The following is a 17,038-nucleotide window of genomic DNA, read 5'->3' as shown; positions in this document are numbered from 1 at the left end:
CATTTGCCTGGAGTGATTTAGGGAAATCACGAAAAACCTAAATCAGGATGGCCAGACACAGGATTGAACCGTTTGTCCTCCCGAATGCGAGTCGAGTGTGCTAACCACTGAGCCACCTCACTTGGTAGAGAACTAGAATATCTCATTAGCCATTCCTTCTTACAATTTAGCAGAATACTTGGTTTTGGGAACATAAATTGTGAGTATCTTTAATATTTGCATTAGATATATCGTAGCTTTACCAGTATCCAGATAGTGGATGGTGGTCTGAGCAAATGAGCTACACAAATGCTTTGTTTGAAGTGTCTGATAAAAAACAGCAGCTGCGTATTATAATAGATGTTTTTCTCCTAGCGCACATATGTAAAGTTACGCAAAAGTAATCACCTTAATTAACAGCTTGCCGAGATTAATGGTAGTTGTAATTTGTTGTTAGTATACTATGTAGAAGTAGCTGCAGTGGCCACTTGTGGCTGGACTCATCCTATGTCCCTCACAATTGTTCTCCTAAGTGGGACTGACAGAAAAGATGTGTGAATGAATATATGAGTTGGCAGTATACCGCATTCAGAAGGGAAGTGCCTCATTTCAGTACCACACCTCTACCAGCTGTGAAATAATGCAATCTGTTTAGTTTTGTGCTTTTTAAAAGTAACATTATGCACTGAAAAGCCACAAAAAAAAGAAAAAAAACTGGTACACCTGCCTAATATTGTGTAGGGTGCCCCTGAGCACGCAGAAGTGCTGCACCATTACATGGCATGGACTCCACTAATGTCTGAATTAGTGCTGGTGGGAATTGACACCATGAATCCTGCAGGGCTATCCATAAATCCATAATAGTACGAGGGGGTGGAGATCTCTTCTGAGCAGCATGTTGCAAGGCATCCCAGATATCTTCATGTCTGGGGAGTTTAGTGGCCAGCGGAAGTGTTTTTGAACTCAGAAGAGTGTTCCTGGAGCCAATCTGTAACAATTATGGACGTGTGCGGTGTCGCATTGTCCTGTTGGAATTGACCAAGTCTGTTTGAACGCACAATGGACACGAATGGATGCAGGTGTCCAGGCAGGATGCTTACATACGTGTCACCTCACAGAGTCGTATTGAGACATATCAAGGGTCCCATATCACTGCAACTGCACACACCTGACACCATTACAAAGCCCCCACCAGCTTGAACAGTCCCCTGCTGACATGCAGAGTCCATGGATTTGTGAGGTTGTCTCCATAACTGTACATGTCCATCTGCTCGATACTATTTGAAACGAGTCCGTCCAGGCAATGTGTTTCCAGTCATAAACAGTCCAATGTCGCTGTTGACAGGCAAGGCGTAAAGGTTTGTATTCTGCAATCATCGAGGGTACACGAGTGAGCCTTCGGCTCCGAAAGCCCATAATGATGATGTTTCATTGAAAGGTTTGCATGTTGACACTTGTTGATGATCTAGCATTGAAATCTGTAGCAATTTGTGTAAGGTTGCATTTCTGTGATGTTGAATGATTCTCTTCAATCATCATTGGTCCCATTATTGCAGGATGTTTTTCTAGCCACAATGGTGTAAGAGACTTGATGTTTTACCAGATTCCAGATAATGAGTTTTAAAGCATTGGTGTTGCCTATGTTACTGTGAGAATACCCTTTAACACTCTCCCCGGCAATTTACCTACGACCATCTCAGCAACCAAAAAGACCTCGAGAGAGAAAGAACGGAAGAGGTTTTGAGCCAGACCCTTTTTCACTTTTGTCGAGGGTCAGCAGTAACAGTGCCTTCGCCCAGCAGGCCCTGCATGAGCCACAAAAGTAGCATCCAGGTTGCTGCAGCCATATCACCCTGATCACAAGCCTGCCAGGTATTAAAAATTTGAACAAATACGAGGCACACGAGTTCGACTCAGAGCGCAGGAGACAGAGCTGATAGTGGAAACACTGTCTGTCGCTAATGAGGTTCTAATGCCCTCCACACGTTTCTGGTGTTCCACTTGATCACTTTGTGGTCTCTCATCACCAACTGTGGCTGGAGTTTCTGGAATGGTGTTAATGAGTAACTCTCCTTCAGTGGGCAAAGTGTTGTCAGTTTGTCCACCAGTGAGAAAAAGTGTCACTTCTGTGCAGGCAATCGGTCTTAGGTGTGCTTGACATCTACCAATGTACTTGCAAGCAACTTTACAGTGCTTTGTGGATGGTACATGTGTTCTCCTGAAATTGGTGTCCGTGCTTATTGCACCATTTATAAAGTTATAGGCATCGAGCTTACAGGGCACGTGATCAAATACTATATATCTTGAACTGTTTTGCAGTAATTTAATTATTTTATTTATTATTTATTTACACATAAAGTACCCTAGAATGAAATTGAGGAGCAAATCTCCAAGGTCATGGAACATGTCACTACATGAAATTACAACAAAAGTAATAACAGATAAAAATAAAACCCGAAAGAAGTCAGTCCACAAGTCTAAGTAAAAAACAATCAACAATACAACAAGGATCAGCTTAATTTTTCAAAATTTTTCAAGGAACTCCTCTACAAAATAGGAGTGACCCATGAGGAAACTATTCAGTTTAGATTTGAAAACTCATGGATTACTGCTAAGATTTTTGAATTCAAGTGGTAGCTTATTGAAAATAGATGCACACCTTTCTGCTCAAGAGTTAAGGAAGTTTGATCCAAATGCAGGTTTGATTTCTGCCGGGTATTAACTGAGTGAAAGCTGCTTATTCTTGGGAATAAGCTAACACTGTTAACAAGAAATGACAGTAAGGAAAGACACTCTTGGTGGAGTGGGGAGGATTCCTTGAAGGATGGATCTCATTTCGGGGCAGGATTTGAGGAAGTCTTATCACTCCTGGAGAGCCACATTGAGTCTGATCCAGTCCTGGAAAGTATCCTGTCACAAGTGGTGCACTTTTGGGGTTCTTCTGTGGGAGGTTCTGGATTTGAGGGGATGAGGAAGTGGCTCTGGTTATTTGCTTCTGTATCAGGTTGGGAGGGTAGTTGCGGGATGCAAAAGCTGTTTTCAGGTTGTTGGTGTAATGGTTCAGGGATTTGGAAATGGAGCAGATTCGTTTGCCACAAAGACGTAAGCCGTCCACCTAACCTTCGTAACCTCTTGGTTCATCCCTATGAAATACCCAAACCACCCTCCCTACACTCTGGCTCCTACCCTTGTAACCGTCCCTGGTGTAAAACCTGTCCCATGCACCCTCCCTCCACCACCTACTCCAGTCCTATAACCCAGAAGGTGTACACGATCAAAGCAGAGCTACGTGTGAAAGCACCCACGTGATTTACCAACTGACCTGCCTACACTGTGAAGCCGTCTATGTGGGAACGACCAGCAACAAACTGTCCATTCGCATTAACGGACACAGGCAGACAGTGTTTGTTGGGAATGAGGATCACCTTGTGGCTAAACATGCCTTGGGGCACGGCCAGCACATATCGGCACAGTGTTACACCGTCCGGGTTATCTGGATACTTTCCACTGACACCAACATATCAGAACTCCGGAGATGGGAACTTTCCCTTCAATATATCCTCTCTTCCAGTTACCCACCAGGCCTCAATCTCCGCTAATTTCAAGTTGCCGACCCTCGTACATCACTTGTCACTTAACAACATATTTGCCTCTGTACTTCCGCCTCGACTGACTTCTCTGCCCAAACTCTTTGCCTTTACATATGTCTGCTTGTGTCTGAATATGTATATGTGTGGATGGATAAGAGTGTGATTGCGTGTAAACCTGTCCCTTTTCCCCCCGAAGGTAAGTCTTTCCACTCCCGGGGATAACCTAAGGTAAGTCTTTCTACTCCCAGGATTGGAATGACACCTTACCCTCTCCCTTAAAACCCCCATCCTTTCGTCTTTCCATCTCCTTACCTCTTTCCTGATGAAGCAACCGTGAGTTGCAAAAGCTTGAAATTTGTGTGGGTGTTTGTGTGTTTTTTATTGTGTCTATCTACCAGTGCTTTCTCGTTTGGTAAGTCACAGCATCTTTTTTAAATATATTTTTCCCACGTTGAATGTTTCTTTCTGTTATATTCTTATCATTTATTTGAACCCAACAATAAAGTTTGTTTTTGTCACTGTTGCATTTCGAAATCTTTTCTGTCATCTTACTTTTTCTTTTGGTTTGTGCAAGCAGTTTCACTTTGTATTCACCTTCCCTTTTTTCTGTAATCCACCATACAATTTATCCTCTCTATATATACTCAATAATACGTAATTTACTTCCGAACCATAACCAAAAATTTTTTAACATTTTTAACACTTTCAACACTATTGCTGCTATAAAAGCCACCATTTCCAGTTAACAAACATTTTTTGTGTTACCTCGTGAATACTATTTCCAGCTTCAGTTCCTTTCACATATTAAACAACCATTTCAGCTAGTTCTGACAACTTTCATTTTATTTCCATTCCCGTTTTTCCCACATAACCGATCGTTGTTTAGCAGCTTCCCACAGGTTTTAACATTATTATTTCTTCCTCAGATAATTGTTAGCCTCATTTTCATAATCTGCCACCACATAACCAGTCCTTTTAATACATTTACATGCAGTTTTTTCATGATTCTCCCGTATTTCTACACCCTTTAACGTGTTTTGGAGGCAACACATCTGCCTAACCTTTGTATATGTCATTGTTTACCAACCTAAGTTCACCATAGGATCAACATAGCTCAGCTTAAACCAACACTTTTTCGACATTTTTCACACCAGAACTCCAGTTGCTTACTAGTTTACCTTTATCTCCCACCATATATTTTTATTTTTCACTTTAGCCTCATGTTACCCTTTCCACCTTCTAATACCATGTCACCCTCACAACATCCCCACAACGACCCCATTAAGTTTTATTTACATTCCCTGCCACAAACATCCTTTGCCCTAGCCAGATTACGCTCCCATATTTTACTTACTCAGGCTTGTCTGACATTCGGCATTACCCCCAAACGCCTCACACTTAAAGCTCCCATCTCTGGCTGTAACCATTCTTTCCATCAGTCCCTATACCAGTTCCAAACTGAACAATCCATAGCCCTCACCCACCTAATCCTTCACCTATACATCAACTCAGCCAATGAACACACCTGTCAACTCCAATCCCTAATCAAAGTCCTCAATCTTTCCTCTCCCACATCCACACTGGCTGTTCAGAGCATCCTCCTACAGGCCAACTGCAAATTAGAACAGCATGCCACCCTCCACCTCAAAAAACTATCCAATCTCCTGGTTTCCCACCTCCAGAAAGGCAACTCACCCACCCTCCACAACCTTTCCAGCAAACATCAACTTCCTCTCATTGCACATGGACCTAGTCTCTCCCATCTACTCAATCTCCCACTTCCAGCTCCACTCCCCTCAAAACCTCAAAATTCTAGTCAGCACAATCTGGAACCACAACATCCCAGTTCAGTAGTTAACCTTTCCTCCAAACCTCTCTCCCAATCCAAAACCTCTGTCCTATCCAAAGGCCTCACCTTCAGCCCCACTCCCAGATTCAACCAAACAGCCCTCGTCAAAGATTTACTGTCCTACACTCGTAGTCTCTGCTGGAGATATCACTTTGTCATGAAGAAAAATAATCCTAATCCTACTTCTAATGATCCAACTCCCCAAGACACTAACCAAATTGAACCCTGCCTGGAACAGTTGCGTCCTCCAACACAGCGGAACCCACCTCCTCTTCCTCAAAATCACCTTCTCCAAACCTTCCAGGAATTTCTCACTTCCATCCTTGCCTCTCGATCTTTCTTGAAAAACCTTAATCCTACTCCCAGCATCACCACAGCTGAAGCCCAGGCTACCCATGATCTGAAAGCTGGCCGATCCATCGTCATTCTTCCGGCCGACAAGGGTTCCACGACCGTGGTACTTGATCGTCAGGAGTATGTGGCTGAGGGACTGCGTCAGCTTTCAAACAGCAGTACATACAAAGTTTGCCTAGGTAATCGTATTCCTGATGTCCAGGCAGAGCTTCAAGGAATCCTCAGAACCTTAGGCCCCCTACAAAACCTTTCACCTGACTCCATCAACCTCCTGACCCCACCGTCACCCGGTACCCCTACCTTCTTCCTAAAATTCACAAACCCAATCATCTCGGCCGCCCCATTGTAGCTGGTTACCAAGCCCCCACAGAACGTATCTCTGCCTACGTGGATCAACACCTTCAACCCATTACATGCAGTCTCCCATCCTTCATCCAAGACAAGAACAACTTTCTCGAACACCTGGAATCCTTACCCAATCTGTTACCCCCGGAACCATCCTTGTAACCATTGATGCCACGTCCCTATACACAAATATCCCACACGTCCAGGGCCTCACTGCGATGGAGCACTTCCTTTCACGCCGATCACCTGCCACCCTACCTAAAACCTCTTTCCTCATTACCTTAGCCAGCTTCATCCTGACTCACAACTTCTTCTTTTTCGAAGGCCAGACATACCAACAATTAAAGGGAACAGCCATGTGTACCAGGATGGCCCCCTCGTATGCCAACCTATTTATGGGTCGCTTAGAGGAAGCCTTCTTGGTTACCCAAGCCTGCCAACCCAAAGTTTGGTACAGATTTATTGACGACATCTTCATGATCTGGACTCACAGTGAAGAACAACTCCAGAATTTCTCTCCAACCTCAACTCCTTTGGTTCCATCAGATTCACCTAGTCCTACTCCAAATCCCATGCCACTTTCCTTGACGTTGACCTCCATCTGTCCAATGGCCAGCTTCACACATCCGTCCACATCAAACCCACCAACAAGCAACAGTACCTCCATTATGACAGCTGTCACCAATTCCATATCAAACGGCCCATTCGCTACATCTTAAGTCTTCATGGCAAACGAATCTGCTCCAGTCCTGAATCCCTGAACCATTACACCAACAACCTGAAAACAGCTTTTGCATTCTGCAACTACCCTCCCAACCTGATACAGAAGCAAATAACCAGAGCCAGTTCCTCATCCCCTCAAACCCAGAAACTTCCACAGAAGAACCCCAGAAGTATCCCACTTGTGACAGCATACTTTGCAGGACTGGATCAGACTCTGAATGTGGATCTCCAGCAGGGATAAGACTTCCTCAAATCCTGCCCTGAAATGAGATCCATCCTTCACGGAATCCTCCCCACTCCACCAAGAGTGTCTTTCCGCCGTCCACCTAACCTTCGTAACCTCTTAGTTCATCCCTATGAAATCCCCAAACCACCTTCCCTACCCTGTGGCTCCTACCATTGTAACCGCCCCCGGTGTAAAACCTGTCCCATACACCCTCCCACCACCTCCTACTCCAGTCCTGTAACCTGGAAGATGTACACGATCAAAGGCAGAGCCACGTGTGAAAGCACCCACGTGATTTACCAACTGACCTGCCTACACTGTGAAGCTTTCTATGTGGGAATGACCAGCAACAAACTGTCCATTCCCATGAATGGACACAGGCAGACAGTGTTTGTTGGTAATGAGGATCACCTTGTGGCTAAACATGCCTTGGTGCACGGCCATCCCATCTTGGCACATTGTTACACCGTCTGGGTTATCTGGATACTTCCCACTGACACCAACCTATCAGAACTCCGGAGATGGGAACTTGCTCTTCAATATATCCTCTAGTCCCGTTACCCACCAGGCCTCAACCTCCGCTAATTTCAAGTTGCCGCCCTTTGTACATCACTTGTCACTCAACAACATCTTTGCTTCTGTACTGCCGCCTCGACTGACATCCTTCTGAATCTGGTTAGTGTATTCATCTCTTGGTCCATTCCTGGGTATATGTGCATTTTTTTTTATTTTTATTTTTTTTTTTTTTTTTTGTCAGTCGAAAAAGTTGTACATCTTTTCAAGTGCTCTGTGAATTTTTACTTTTGGAAAAGATGGATAAAAGAATTTGCATTAGATTTTGCTTGTTAAGCGGAATAATGTGCAGCACCACATTAAAAATACTGACAGTCTGGAACCGCGCAACAGCAACAATCGTAGGTTCGAATCCTGCCTCGGGCATGGATATGTGCGATGTCCTTAGTTTAGTCAGATTTAAGTAGTTCTAAGTTCTAGGGGACTGGTGACCTCAGAAGTAAGTCCCATAGTGCTCAGGGCCATTTGAACCATTTTTGTAATTGAAGAAAACAGTGAGAAGAATCTTTTACATGGGGTAGAACTTCTTGGCTTTTATTGGTTTTGGCTCTTCTGGCAGTTTCCAGCTCTTGTTTTACTCATAGTAGATTCTCAAGAACCGCTCGGCCACCCCGACTGGCTCTTCGATTACAATGGGGTACAACATCATGAGTTGCTCTCTAATAGTCATACAATCACTACCTGGAAGTTGTGTGCCATTTGCATGAAGCATTCCGAAGAAAAGACCAGAATTGTGGCAGGACAACTCCTGGAAATTGCATCGTGATAATGTTCCTGCATACATCTCAAATGCTTGTTCATGTTTTTTACAAAAAAGAAGAAAACCATAATGTTGCCTCAGCCACTATATTTACGGTAGTGGCCCCCTTCAACTTCTTTCTATTACTGAGACTGAATAGAACCATGAAAGGTTATCATTTAGCCACTGTAAATGATACAGAAACAGAATCGTTGAAGGAACTGTACACCAGAATGAAAAGTGGGTTCTAGAAGTACTTCCAAGATTGAAAAAATTGATGGCACAAGTGTTTTATATTTAAGGATTATTATTGTCAAGTGGACAGAGTTGATGAATAAATATAAGAATCGGTAAGAAAAACAAAAATTCCTGTTACGTTTTGCTCGTACCTCATACAGTTTGATTCCTTAGATTACTTTTCTGAGCTTTTTCTTTCCTTGATATGCACATATCTCGGAGTTCTGTGTATAGTCAAATGGTGTGAATAGAATCTTCAAATAAGTAAGCAGTTTTTTTGAAATGCATCTGATGATAATTTTTAGTTATTATCCTTATGGATCTATTCTGTAGTTTGAGTATCGTAGTAACATTTTGTACAATTGATCACCATAAAATGGCAGGATAGTGGAGGAAAGAGTTTATGTAGCAGAAGTAGATAACTGTGTGATACTAAATGTTACATTCCGATGACAGGACACAGCACTTTGACAATACTCTTTGTCAGTATCTTTGATACATAATCCAATAGTGCACGCAGTACGGGCAGTGGGCAGTCCAAAATACTCTTTGGTCAGGCTCGGTGGTCAACCTCGTCGTCCTGAACCGTCCCTATTTGCCAGCATGTGTAGTGTAAATGGGATTTTTCATTTGTTCTGTGAAATGCCACACGGAATTTACACATCGAATGTGAGGATAAGATTCGAGTAATACGATCACTTTTGATCGTGTTCATGTAGGCTATTGAACGATTGCCCCGGTTCAGTGGTTTACAGTCCCAATTGGTAGTTGTGGCTTCCAACAAACTTTAAACGTAATTCCAATGTTTTGTAAACTCGTTCTGACTTACATGCTTAACATCCAGTATTTAACGCATTAACACATTTGTGAAGTAATCAGAAGTTTGAAGCTGATTTATACGTGGGAGTTAGATTCTTTAAAGAATTCATGTTTACTGCTTTTTCAGAAGCAAGATGTTGCTATCCCATTTATATCTCCAATTTACTCTGTTCTGAAATATCTGTATACTTGTTGTTTATGCTGTCAACAATGTCTCGTCATGTTTGCAGATACTAAGAAAGTTCAGAGTCGGATTTCATCAGACGAGGCTGCCCACAAGTTGAAGTCTGCCTCTAAGCTCAAATGTGAACAGGTGACCAAGCCCAAACCGGAGCACCCTCAAGACAGAGCCGGCAGCCACCGCTCAGAGAAGAAGCACACTGGAGTTGCCGTCGGTGGTGGTGGTGGTGGTGGTGGTGGTGGTGGTGGTGGCAGCGGCAGCAGCGGCACCAAAAAAGACCGCAGAAATGGCAGTAGTGGCAGTGGGGCCGCCACAGAGAAGACCAAGAGGGTGGCCGACGGCAAGGCACCTGAACCAGGTGAGCTCACATGATTGACACTTTTTAAGGGTTCCACCGTGACTGAAACGAAACGGGAGAACCACCAGTATGGAAGGTTTACGTTGAGGCGATGCTGCATTACGTTATTACTTACACTGAATTCTTCATCGAGTCAACTGTGGCACCGGTTTCTCGATTGACAAAGCGGATGCTATTCGGATTGTGTGACTCTGAATACTTGAGCATATTTGCACAAAAAATTCCAGAAAAGTGGTGACAGTGGCCTGATACATAGATAAAACCACTTGGCAAAGGACACTAAATTGATACTCAAGCATTTCTGTACAGTTCATCCTAAAAAACTTCTAGAAGTTACTGCAGTTCATTAAAGTGGGGGGGAAACTGAGTGGATACAGAATGGCAGTGGTAACTCCTGTTTTCAATAGCAGTCTTTGGGTAGACATTTGTACTGCAGTCCCAAGTTGACAACACAAATATGTCGTAAAATTGTAGGACACATTTAATTCTCACAAATTATAAGTAGTTTGTAGAACAAAAATCTCCTCAGTAGTAATTGACACGGATTCCATAAAACTCGATATCTCAAAAAACTCGGCTCAGCGTGTTTGTTGTGTGGTCCGGAAGCATCGCCCAGGCCGATGCCACATTCCTTTCACTTCCACAGCCGCTTAGACAACAAAATGCGATCTTATTAAATCTTTGACCGGATTCGGGATATCGTAGGAGATGTGGAAGGACTGTTAGATGTGATAGTAGTTTCAAGTGTTGCAGAGCCATTACTGTTAACAATACGTACATATGTACATACAGACAGTTCAGTGGAAAATATAGGATATTCTGTGTGGCTCTGTCTAAATGCTGCTGTTGTGTAAGTATGAAGTGCAAACTAAAATATCTAAGAATTTCAGTGTAAAAATCAGAAAACTATACTTAACATCCTAATGTGCTGTGTCACGTTCAGAGTAGTCACCTCAGGCATGTATGCAATGACCTCAGTGTTGTTTCCATTTTTGGAAGCACTCCCGGAAGTGCTCGGGACCCGTTGTGATTCCGCTCGAATGTCTTCAGTGGTAGATGTCGCGCATGCGCAGCTAAGCCTGGCAACTAGGGAGGGTGGGGGACTATTGCGGCGCTGGTTTTGCCAGAAATTTCTTCACAACGAGCAAGGTGCGCAAGGGTGCATTGTCACAGTACACTGACCGGTCTTTCTTTTGCCACAACTCTGGCTGTTTGCACCAAACATTTTCCTCTCGGTTGCCTCAAAGCCTCGCAGTAGATCTGCCTGTTGACAGCCTGACAAAGTGGAACAAACTCTTTATGTACTATTCTCCGAATATTGAAAAAAAATCATCAGCATTGACTTCATGTTGCTACAAACTTGTCGAACTTTTTTCAGCCATGGAGAAGGTGGCGTTTTCCATTGCGATGTTTGCTGGTTCATTTCAGGGTCGTAACCGTAGGCCCGAGATCCGTCACCTAGTATGCCTCTGGATAAGAATTTTGGACCCTCTCAAACTTACTATTGCAACTCTGTGCACATCTGAATCCCGAGGTGTTCCGTTGGTCGGTGCTGAGAAGGCGAGGGACAAATTTCTCTGAAACTCTTCTCGTGCTCAGTTCGTTGACCAGAATTCGTCAACACGTTCCGTACGACAGCTCGACTCATTTACAAACATCGTGAATTGTTCGCCTTCGGTTTTTGTAAATCACATTGTGCACTTTCGTGATTATTTCTGCTGTCGAGCGTGTTGACGGTCGACTGGAATGTTTGTCATCTTCCACAGATTCTCGGCCTTACTCGAAGTGTGTGGACAGTGCAAATGTTCTTGCTTGATTCTCTACACTCTCACCAAAAGAGTTTGTGAGCATGCAGTGGGTTTCAGCTGCTGTTTTCTTCACCTCGAAACAGAATTTGATGCAAATCCTTTGCTCCTTCACATTATCCATTCACAGTTTGCAGAAGCGCTGAAATACGTTGTGACACGCACCATTGCGCATACCAAAAACGACGCAACTTTGCGCTGCATTAGTTACGAAGTGTACCTTGAGACATCTAATGGCAAAATCTTGTACTGCTGCCAGTTTGACCGGTAAGGTGAAATTCTCAGATATTTTGAGTAGCACCTCATATAGAAAAGTTGCAATGCCAGAAGACTGCACTGCAGTGCAGGAACACTTGCAGAGGTTGGTTTGTTGGTATTGCGGCTGGCAGTGGACAGCGAACAAGAACTGGAATGTACACTGCATAAATAGGTGAAGAGAATCGTTAGCGATTCTAAAGTGGAAGTGACCATGTATGACAAATTGTATGAAAAGCAGATGGCAAATTGAGATTCATCGCAAGAATGTTAACGAAATGTAATCACTCCACAAAACAAATGGTGTAGAAAACACAGTGTGTTGATTCTCAAGTATCACTTGTTGGTCTGGGAAAATTGAGAAGATCGGACGAAGAGCAGCACTGTTTATTTACGGGACTGTCCAGTACGTGTGCGAGGGTTACAGATATGCTCAACAGCTCTGGTCGCGAACACGGGGGAAGACGTGTGGTACGTTACGTAGGAGATTTGCACGTCTTGCCATTCTCAGTTCTCCCTCATTGTGCTTCCAAAATTTAACTATCTTACTCCTCACACGTCATTTCTCACCTCGCTTCCATTTCAGACCTTCCAGGACAGTGGAAACGTATTACTTGCTCACACGCGCGTATTGTGACAGGACCTTGATGTTACAAATTAGTCAATCTGTGAAGCAGTCTTGGGTCCCTTACATTAAAAATTAACCATTAGTTGGCAGCGAGTGCTTGCAGCAACTTGATTTTCTAGTTGGACAGTGGTACGGCCAGGTTGGAATATCGATAATAATATCTGATCGAAGTGGCCAAAGATGCTGGCCGTGCGTGTATGTTACGTGTGCTTGTGTGAATGTGCGTGTGTTTCGTTTCTGAAGAAGGCGTTGGCCAAATGCTTACGTGTAACAGTCCCTTCATTTAGCCTGTCTACAATTTGACGTATATTCTTTACAGTGATTTTCTAGTCAGCAACTCAACTGCTACTACCCCTCCCTTCCTCACCCCCCCCCCCCCCCCCCCCCCACCACCACCACCCATCGCAACCCTCCCCTACCTAGTGCCATGTCAATAGGCAGAGCCCACCAATCCTTTCCTTGTGACCGCCTCCAAAACCGGACATTGCAGCTTGTGTACAGACTATATCATTTCGCCAGGAGAAAAGTAGTGAGAAAAATGTTAAATGAAGTTTTACTGTATTTCATGAGCTACAGCTTGTAGGAGAGTCCTAAAAGCACCACCCATTTCTCATTTGTTGTGTAGTTGGATGTTGCTTTTAACCTTCCTCTACAGCAGTTTTGATAGCTTTCCTCATCTCCCTTGTGTTCTAAACATACAATATTATAGTACAATAGCCTCGAGTTCTTCTTCTTCCTTCTCAGCCGAGCTTTCAACAGTACCAGGTTACTGTCATTCGTTACATCAACTTCCAGGTAACTTTGCATTTCTCGACCCAGTAACAGTATCTTCACTTTGCTACATTATAATCTATTCAGTATCTTGCTGTATTTATGGCTACAGTCCAGGTTTACAGTCTTCTTTTGAGCAGTCAGAACAAAATGTGTGTAATTATGAGACTTTTCACTTTATTAAAGTCCATTTGTGTTATCCTGTGGCATTTCTCCACTGAGATTGTACTGACTGACTGTATTCATTCTCTGTTCTCATCACACTGTGCTCTCAGCTCATATACTGGGGCTTTTACTTAGTACTGCCCCTATCCTTGCATAACTTCTGGAGTATATGTTTCTGAAACTGTCTCACTTCTCTGGCCATTTTATTGCACATAGTCCTAGTATGACAATGTCGTGTTTAGTGGTCTCCTGTTTTACGTTTTCTCGCTTCCCACACACACTGATAGATCTTCCATTCAGAGTTACTGTTGTAACACTTTTTTCATGCCTAGCACATTTATCAATCCCAGCATGAAATACAAATTCGGGTCTGGTTTAGCTCTGGAATGTTTCGTTACGAGGCCCACCATCATTGCTGCGAAGTGAAAAGGTCGAGTGGCTTTCTCTGCTCTTTGTCAGTCCACCTTCAGGAGCAGCTTCTCACAGGAAAATCTGACCCTACACCTGCTTTGCCACCCACCTGGTAAGCTGTCTTCACTTCTTGTAGGGGTCCGTCATCCCCATCTGGCCGTTTGGACTCTGCACCCTTTTGCCGCTTGCCTTGCAAACTCCTGCTCTCTCTCTCTCTCTCTCTCTCTCTCTCTCTCTCTCTCTCTCTCTCTCTCTCTCTCTACTGAAGGAGTTCGGTGTTGGGATTTTCTAGACGTTAATGACATTTTTTAGAATCTCCAGTCCTTTTAGAGAGGTACTACAAAATTGTAAATATTGAGCTCTTCAGTGAAATACAGATTCCACAGCTGACCACACTGTGCTAATCGGCAACACGTAAATTACTGTCTGCGTCATAATAATTTGAAAATAGTAGCCTGTGAAGTACTGTGTTTATCAAACTATATGACAATCCCAAATATAAGTCTAGCTCCTCTTTCTTGAGAGGCCGCTGAGAAATTTTTATTCTTTCACGTTTTCTGACTTGTCAAAATTAAAACAGATATACTGATATAAAGTATCTGTCTAAAGTGGTTAACATTATACTTATTTTTAACTTATGCCATTCGTTGTGTGTCCACATTTTATTTACACAAAAGGAAATAAAGTAAGAAAGAAATGATATAGATTAATTTGTATCTTTGCTTCCTTTTTTCCCTTGCTATTTAATTAAATAATCTGTAGTACCAGCACTACTTTTCAGTCACAAACATCCCTGATATAATGATATTAATTTGTAATCCTACTGAAATTTTTGCTATAACGACACTCCTCCCTCGTTATGTCTGTAGCGCTAAATATGCGGCGCTTCTCAAATCCTTTCATTGTCAACTCACTAGACGTTCCGCTCCAGGGAGCCAGCATTCACTGGTCCAGCACAGATATTGAGGCTTGCTTATTCCTTCCTCTCAGAGTGAGGGCACAATCACCTCAAAGAAGCCACACGCCATAAAACTCGCAAGCCAGCCTTAAATGGTCTGTTCACAAAAATATCTGTTACTTGAAACTGTGGCGTCATGCCTCCAGGAATTATTACACAGTCCCAGTTGTCTTTTGATATCAGATGCTCAACTTCCTGGGTGACATGTCCCCAGAAAAAACCTGACACCAACATTTTCTTTCTGTTAAGCATGGAGCTTGGCACACTCTTCCAAACGACCTTGGTCAGTATGAGATTTTCACTCTGCAGCGCAGGGTGCACATATATGAAACTTACTGGCAGATTAAAACTGTGTGCCTTACTGAGACATTGCCTTTCGCTGGTAAGTTCCGCCCTCAGCCCTTCTAACATCAGGTCATTTGTCACTCATCTCTTTTGTTGAAGACAAGCCCTGCAGGTAGTTTTACTGTCAGTATTGTCATCTTGCAAAGAATAGTGTGTGGGAGCAGCTTCTGGCATTAGTGTTATTGTTTCCTTTTCATTATCAGACCTTCTTATAGGATAACTTCTAACACTTTTCACTTCAGTATTGACATTTGATGCCATATCAAAATAAATAGGTGTCTCATCGGTGTTGCCCGTCTGACATAACAAAAAGTCATGCCCTTTTGTCAGATGGATTATGTATACCGGTACGTGAGTAGTGTTTCGTCAGACACCGCGGGAACCCACTGAGCTAGTGTCATCGTGTGTCGTAATGTAAGCTCTGCCCTCTTTGGCATCCTCATGCACCAGTTAGTACTCAATCCAAATTCCACGATGTCTGCCGTTGCAGAATTCGTATTTATCTCGACATCTCCGTTTGGATAATTTCTCGAATAATTGGGAAGCCTTCAGAGACATTTTTATCCCTCTTACCAAAAATCAAGCAATATTTATTTTATTTCCCTTTTGTTTTTCATTCAACAGAGATCTTAACTTTTCAAACCCAGGAAATTTGCCAAATGCAAATTTCACAGAGTATTTTTGTGATGTAATTTTTTAAAATTATTATATTTATCACTCTACATTTTGTCCTTATTTTCCTAACTGAGTGGTCCAGTGTATTTTGGGACAGTTATTTATTTGTTTTTCTTTTTTTCTTTTGTTGCAATGGCACAGCCTCAGTGAAAACAAAGATTGTTCTGATGAACAGTGACGATGATGAGGAAGACTTCATTAACATCAAAGCTGATGCAGAAGCAGGTATGGATATTTATGTTTTAAGGCCATTACAATTTTTTTCGTTTCGTGTTTGCAAACTGTAAGTTGTATGGCAGTGATGTGCTTTATCCAATCTCCTTTTCTAATTTGTAGGGCTAGTTTGTTACATGAACATATTATTTGCTATATACACATTTATTTCCATGTGTTCAGATTATTTGATCAGTTCAGTTTCTTCACGGTTGTTTTAGAAATAGTGTATCTAGTAATAAGAAATGATTTGTTGCTCAGCGAGTTTGTTTGTGTGGTTGTCCTCTGCAGTGCGCACAGAAATATTTGTTTTGTAAATAAAAACTGCCTTTCTTGCTGTGCTGTATTTTATTTCTCTCAGATGCGCTGTACCTTTTTCACTTTAAGTTCTTTGGGTTTTACGTCGACATCTGCATCACATGGTGGAGGTCGCAATACAGTTCTATTTCCTGAAGGCAGCAGTGGTATCGAAGTTGGTTTCCAGGTGTATGGATGACATCATCATTTAAGACTGATTATGCCTTTCAGCGTTCAGTCTGGAGCATAGCCCCCTTATAAAATTCCTCCATGTTCCCCTATTCAGTGCTAACATTGGTGCCTCTTCTGATGTTAAACCTATTACTTCAAAATCATTCTTAACTGAATCCAGGTACCTTCTCCTTGGTCTGCCCCGACTCCTCCTACCCTCTACTGCTGAACCCATGAGTCTCTTGGGTAACCTTGCTTCTCCCATGCATGTAACATGACCCCACCATCTAAGCCTGTTCGCCCTGACTGCTACATCTATAGTGTTCATTCCCATTTTTTCTTTGATTTCCTCATTGTGGGCACCCTCCTGC

The 17,038-nt window shown here is 42.9% G+C and overlaps 1 protein-coding gene across 4 annotated transcripts in view; it reads left to right on the top strand.

The window, feature by feature from the left end:
* Positions 1-17,038, top strand: part of LOC126292181 (zinc finger CCCH domain-containing protein 14) — a 203,091-nt gene that overhangs the window by 25,111 nt on the left and 160,942 nt on the right. For all 4 annotated transcript variants that reach the window (XM_049986021.1, XM_049986020.1, XM_049986019.1 and 1 more), the window contains exons 4-5: positions 9,665-9,973; positions 16,128-16,211. In XM_049986021.1, coding sequence (XP_049841978.1) covers positions 9,665-9,973; positions 16,128-16,211 — 393 coding nt within the window. The remainder of the gene's footprint in view (positions 1-9,664; positions 9,974-16,127; positions 16,212-17,038) is intronic.

This window comes from Schistocerca gregaria, chromosome 9 (assembly GCF_023897955.1).
Source record: "Schistocerca gregaria isolate iqSchGreg1 chromosome 9, iqSchGreg1.2, whole genome shotgun sequence".
NCBI lineage: Eukaryota > Metazoa > Arthropoda > Insecta > Orthoptera > Acrididae > Schistocerca > Schistocerca gregaria.
Note: the sequence above shows the minus strand (reverse complement) of the source record. Positions and strands in the feature narration are given on the sequence as shown.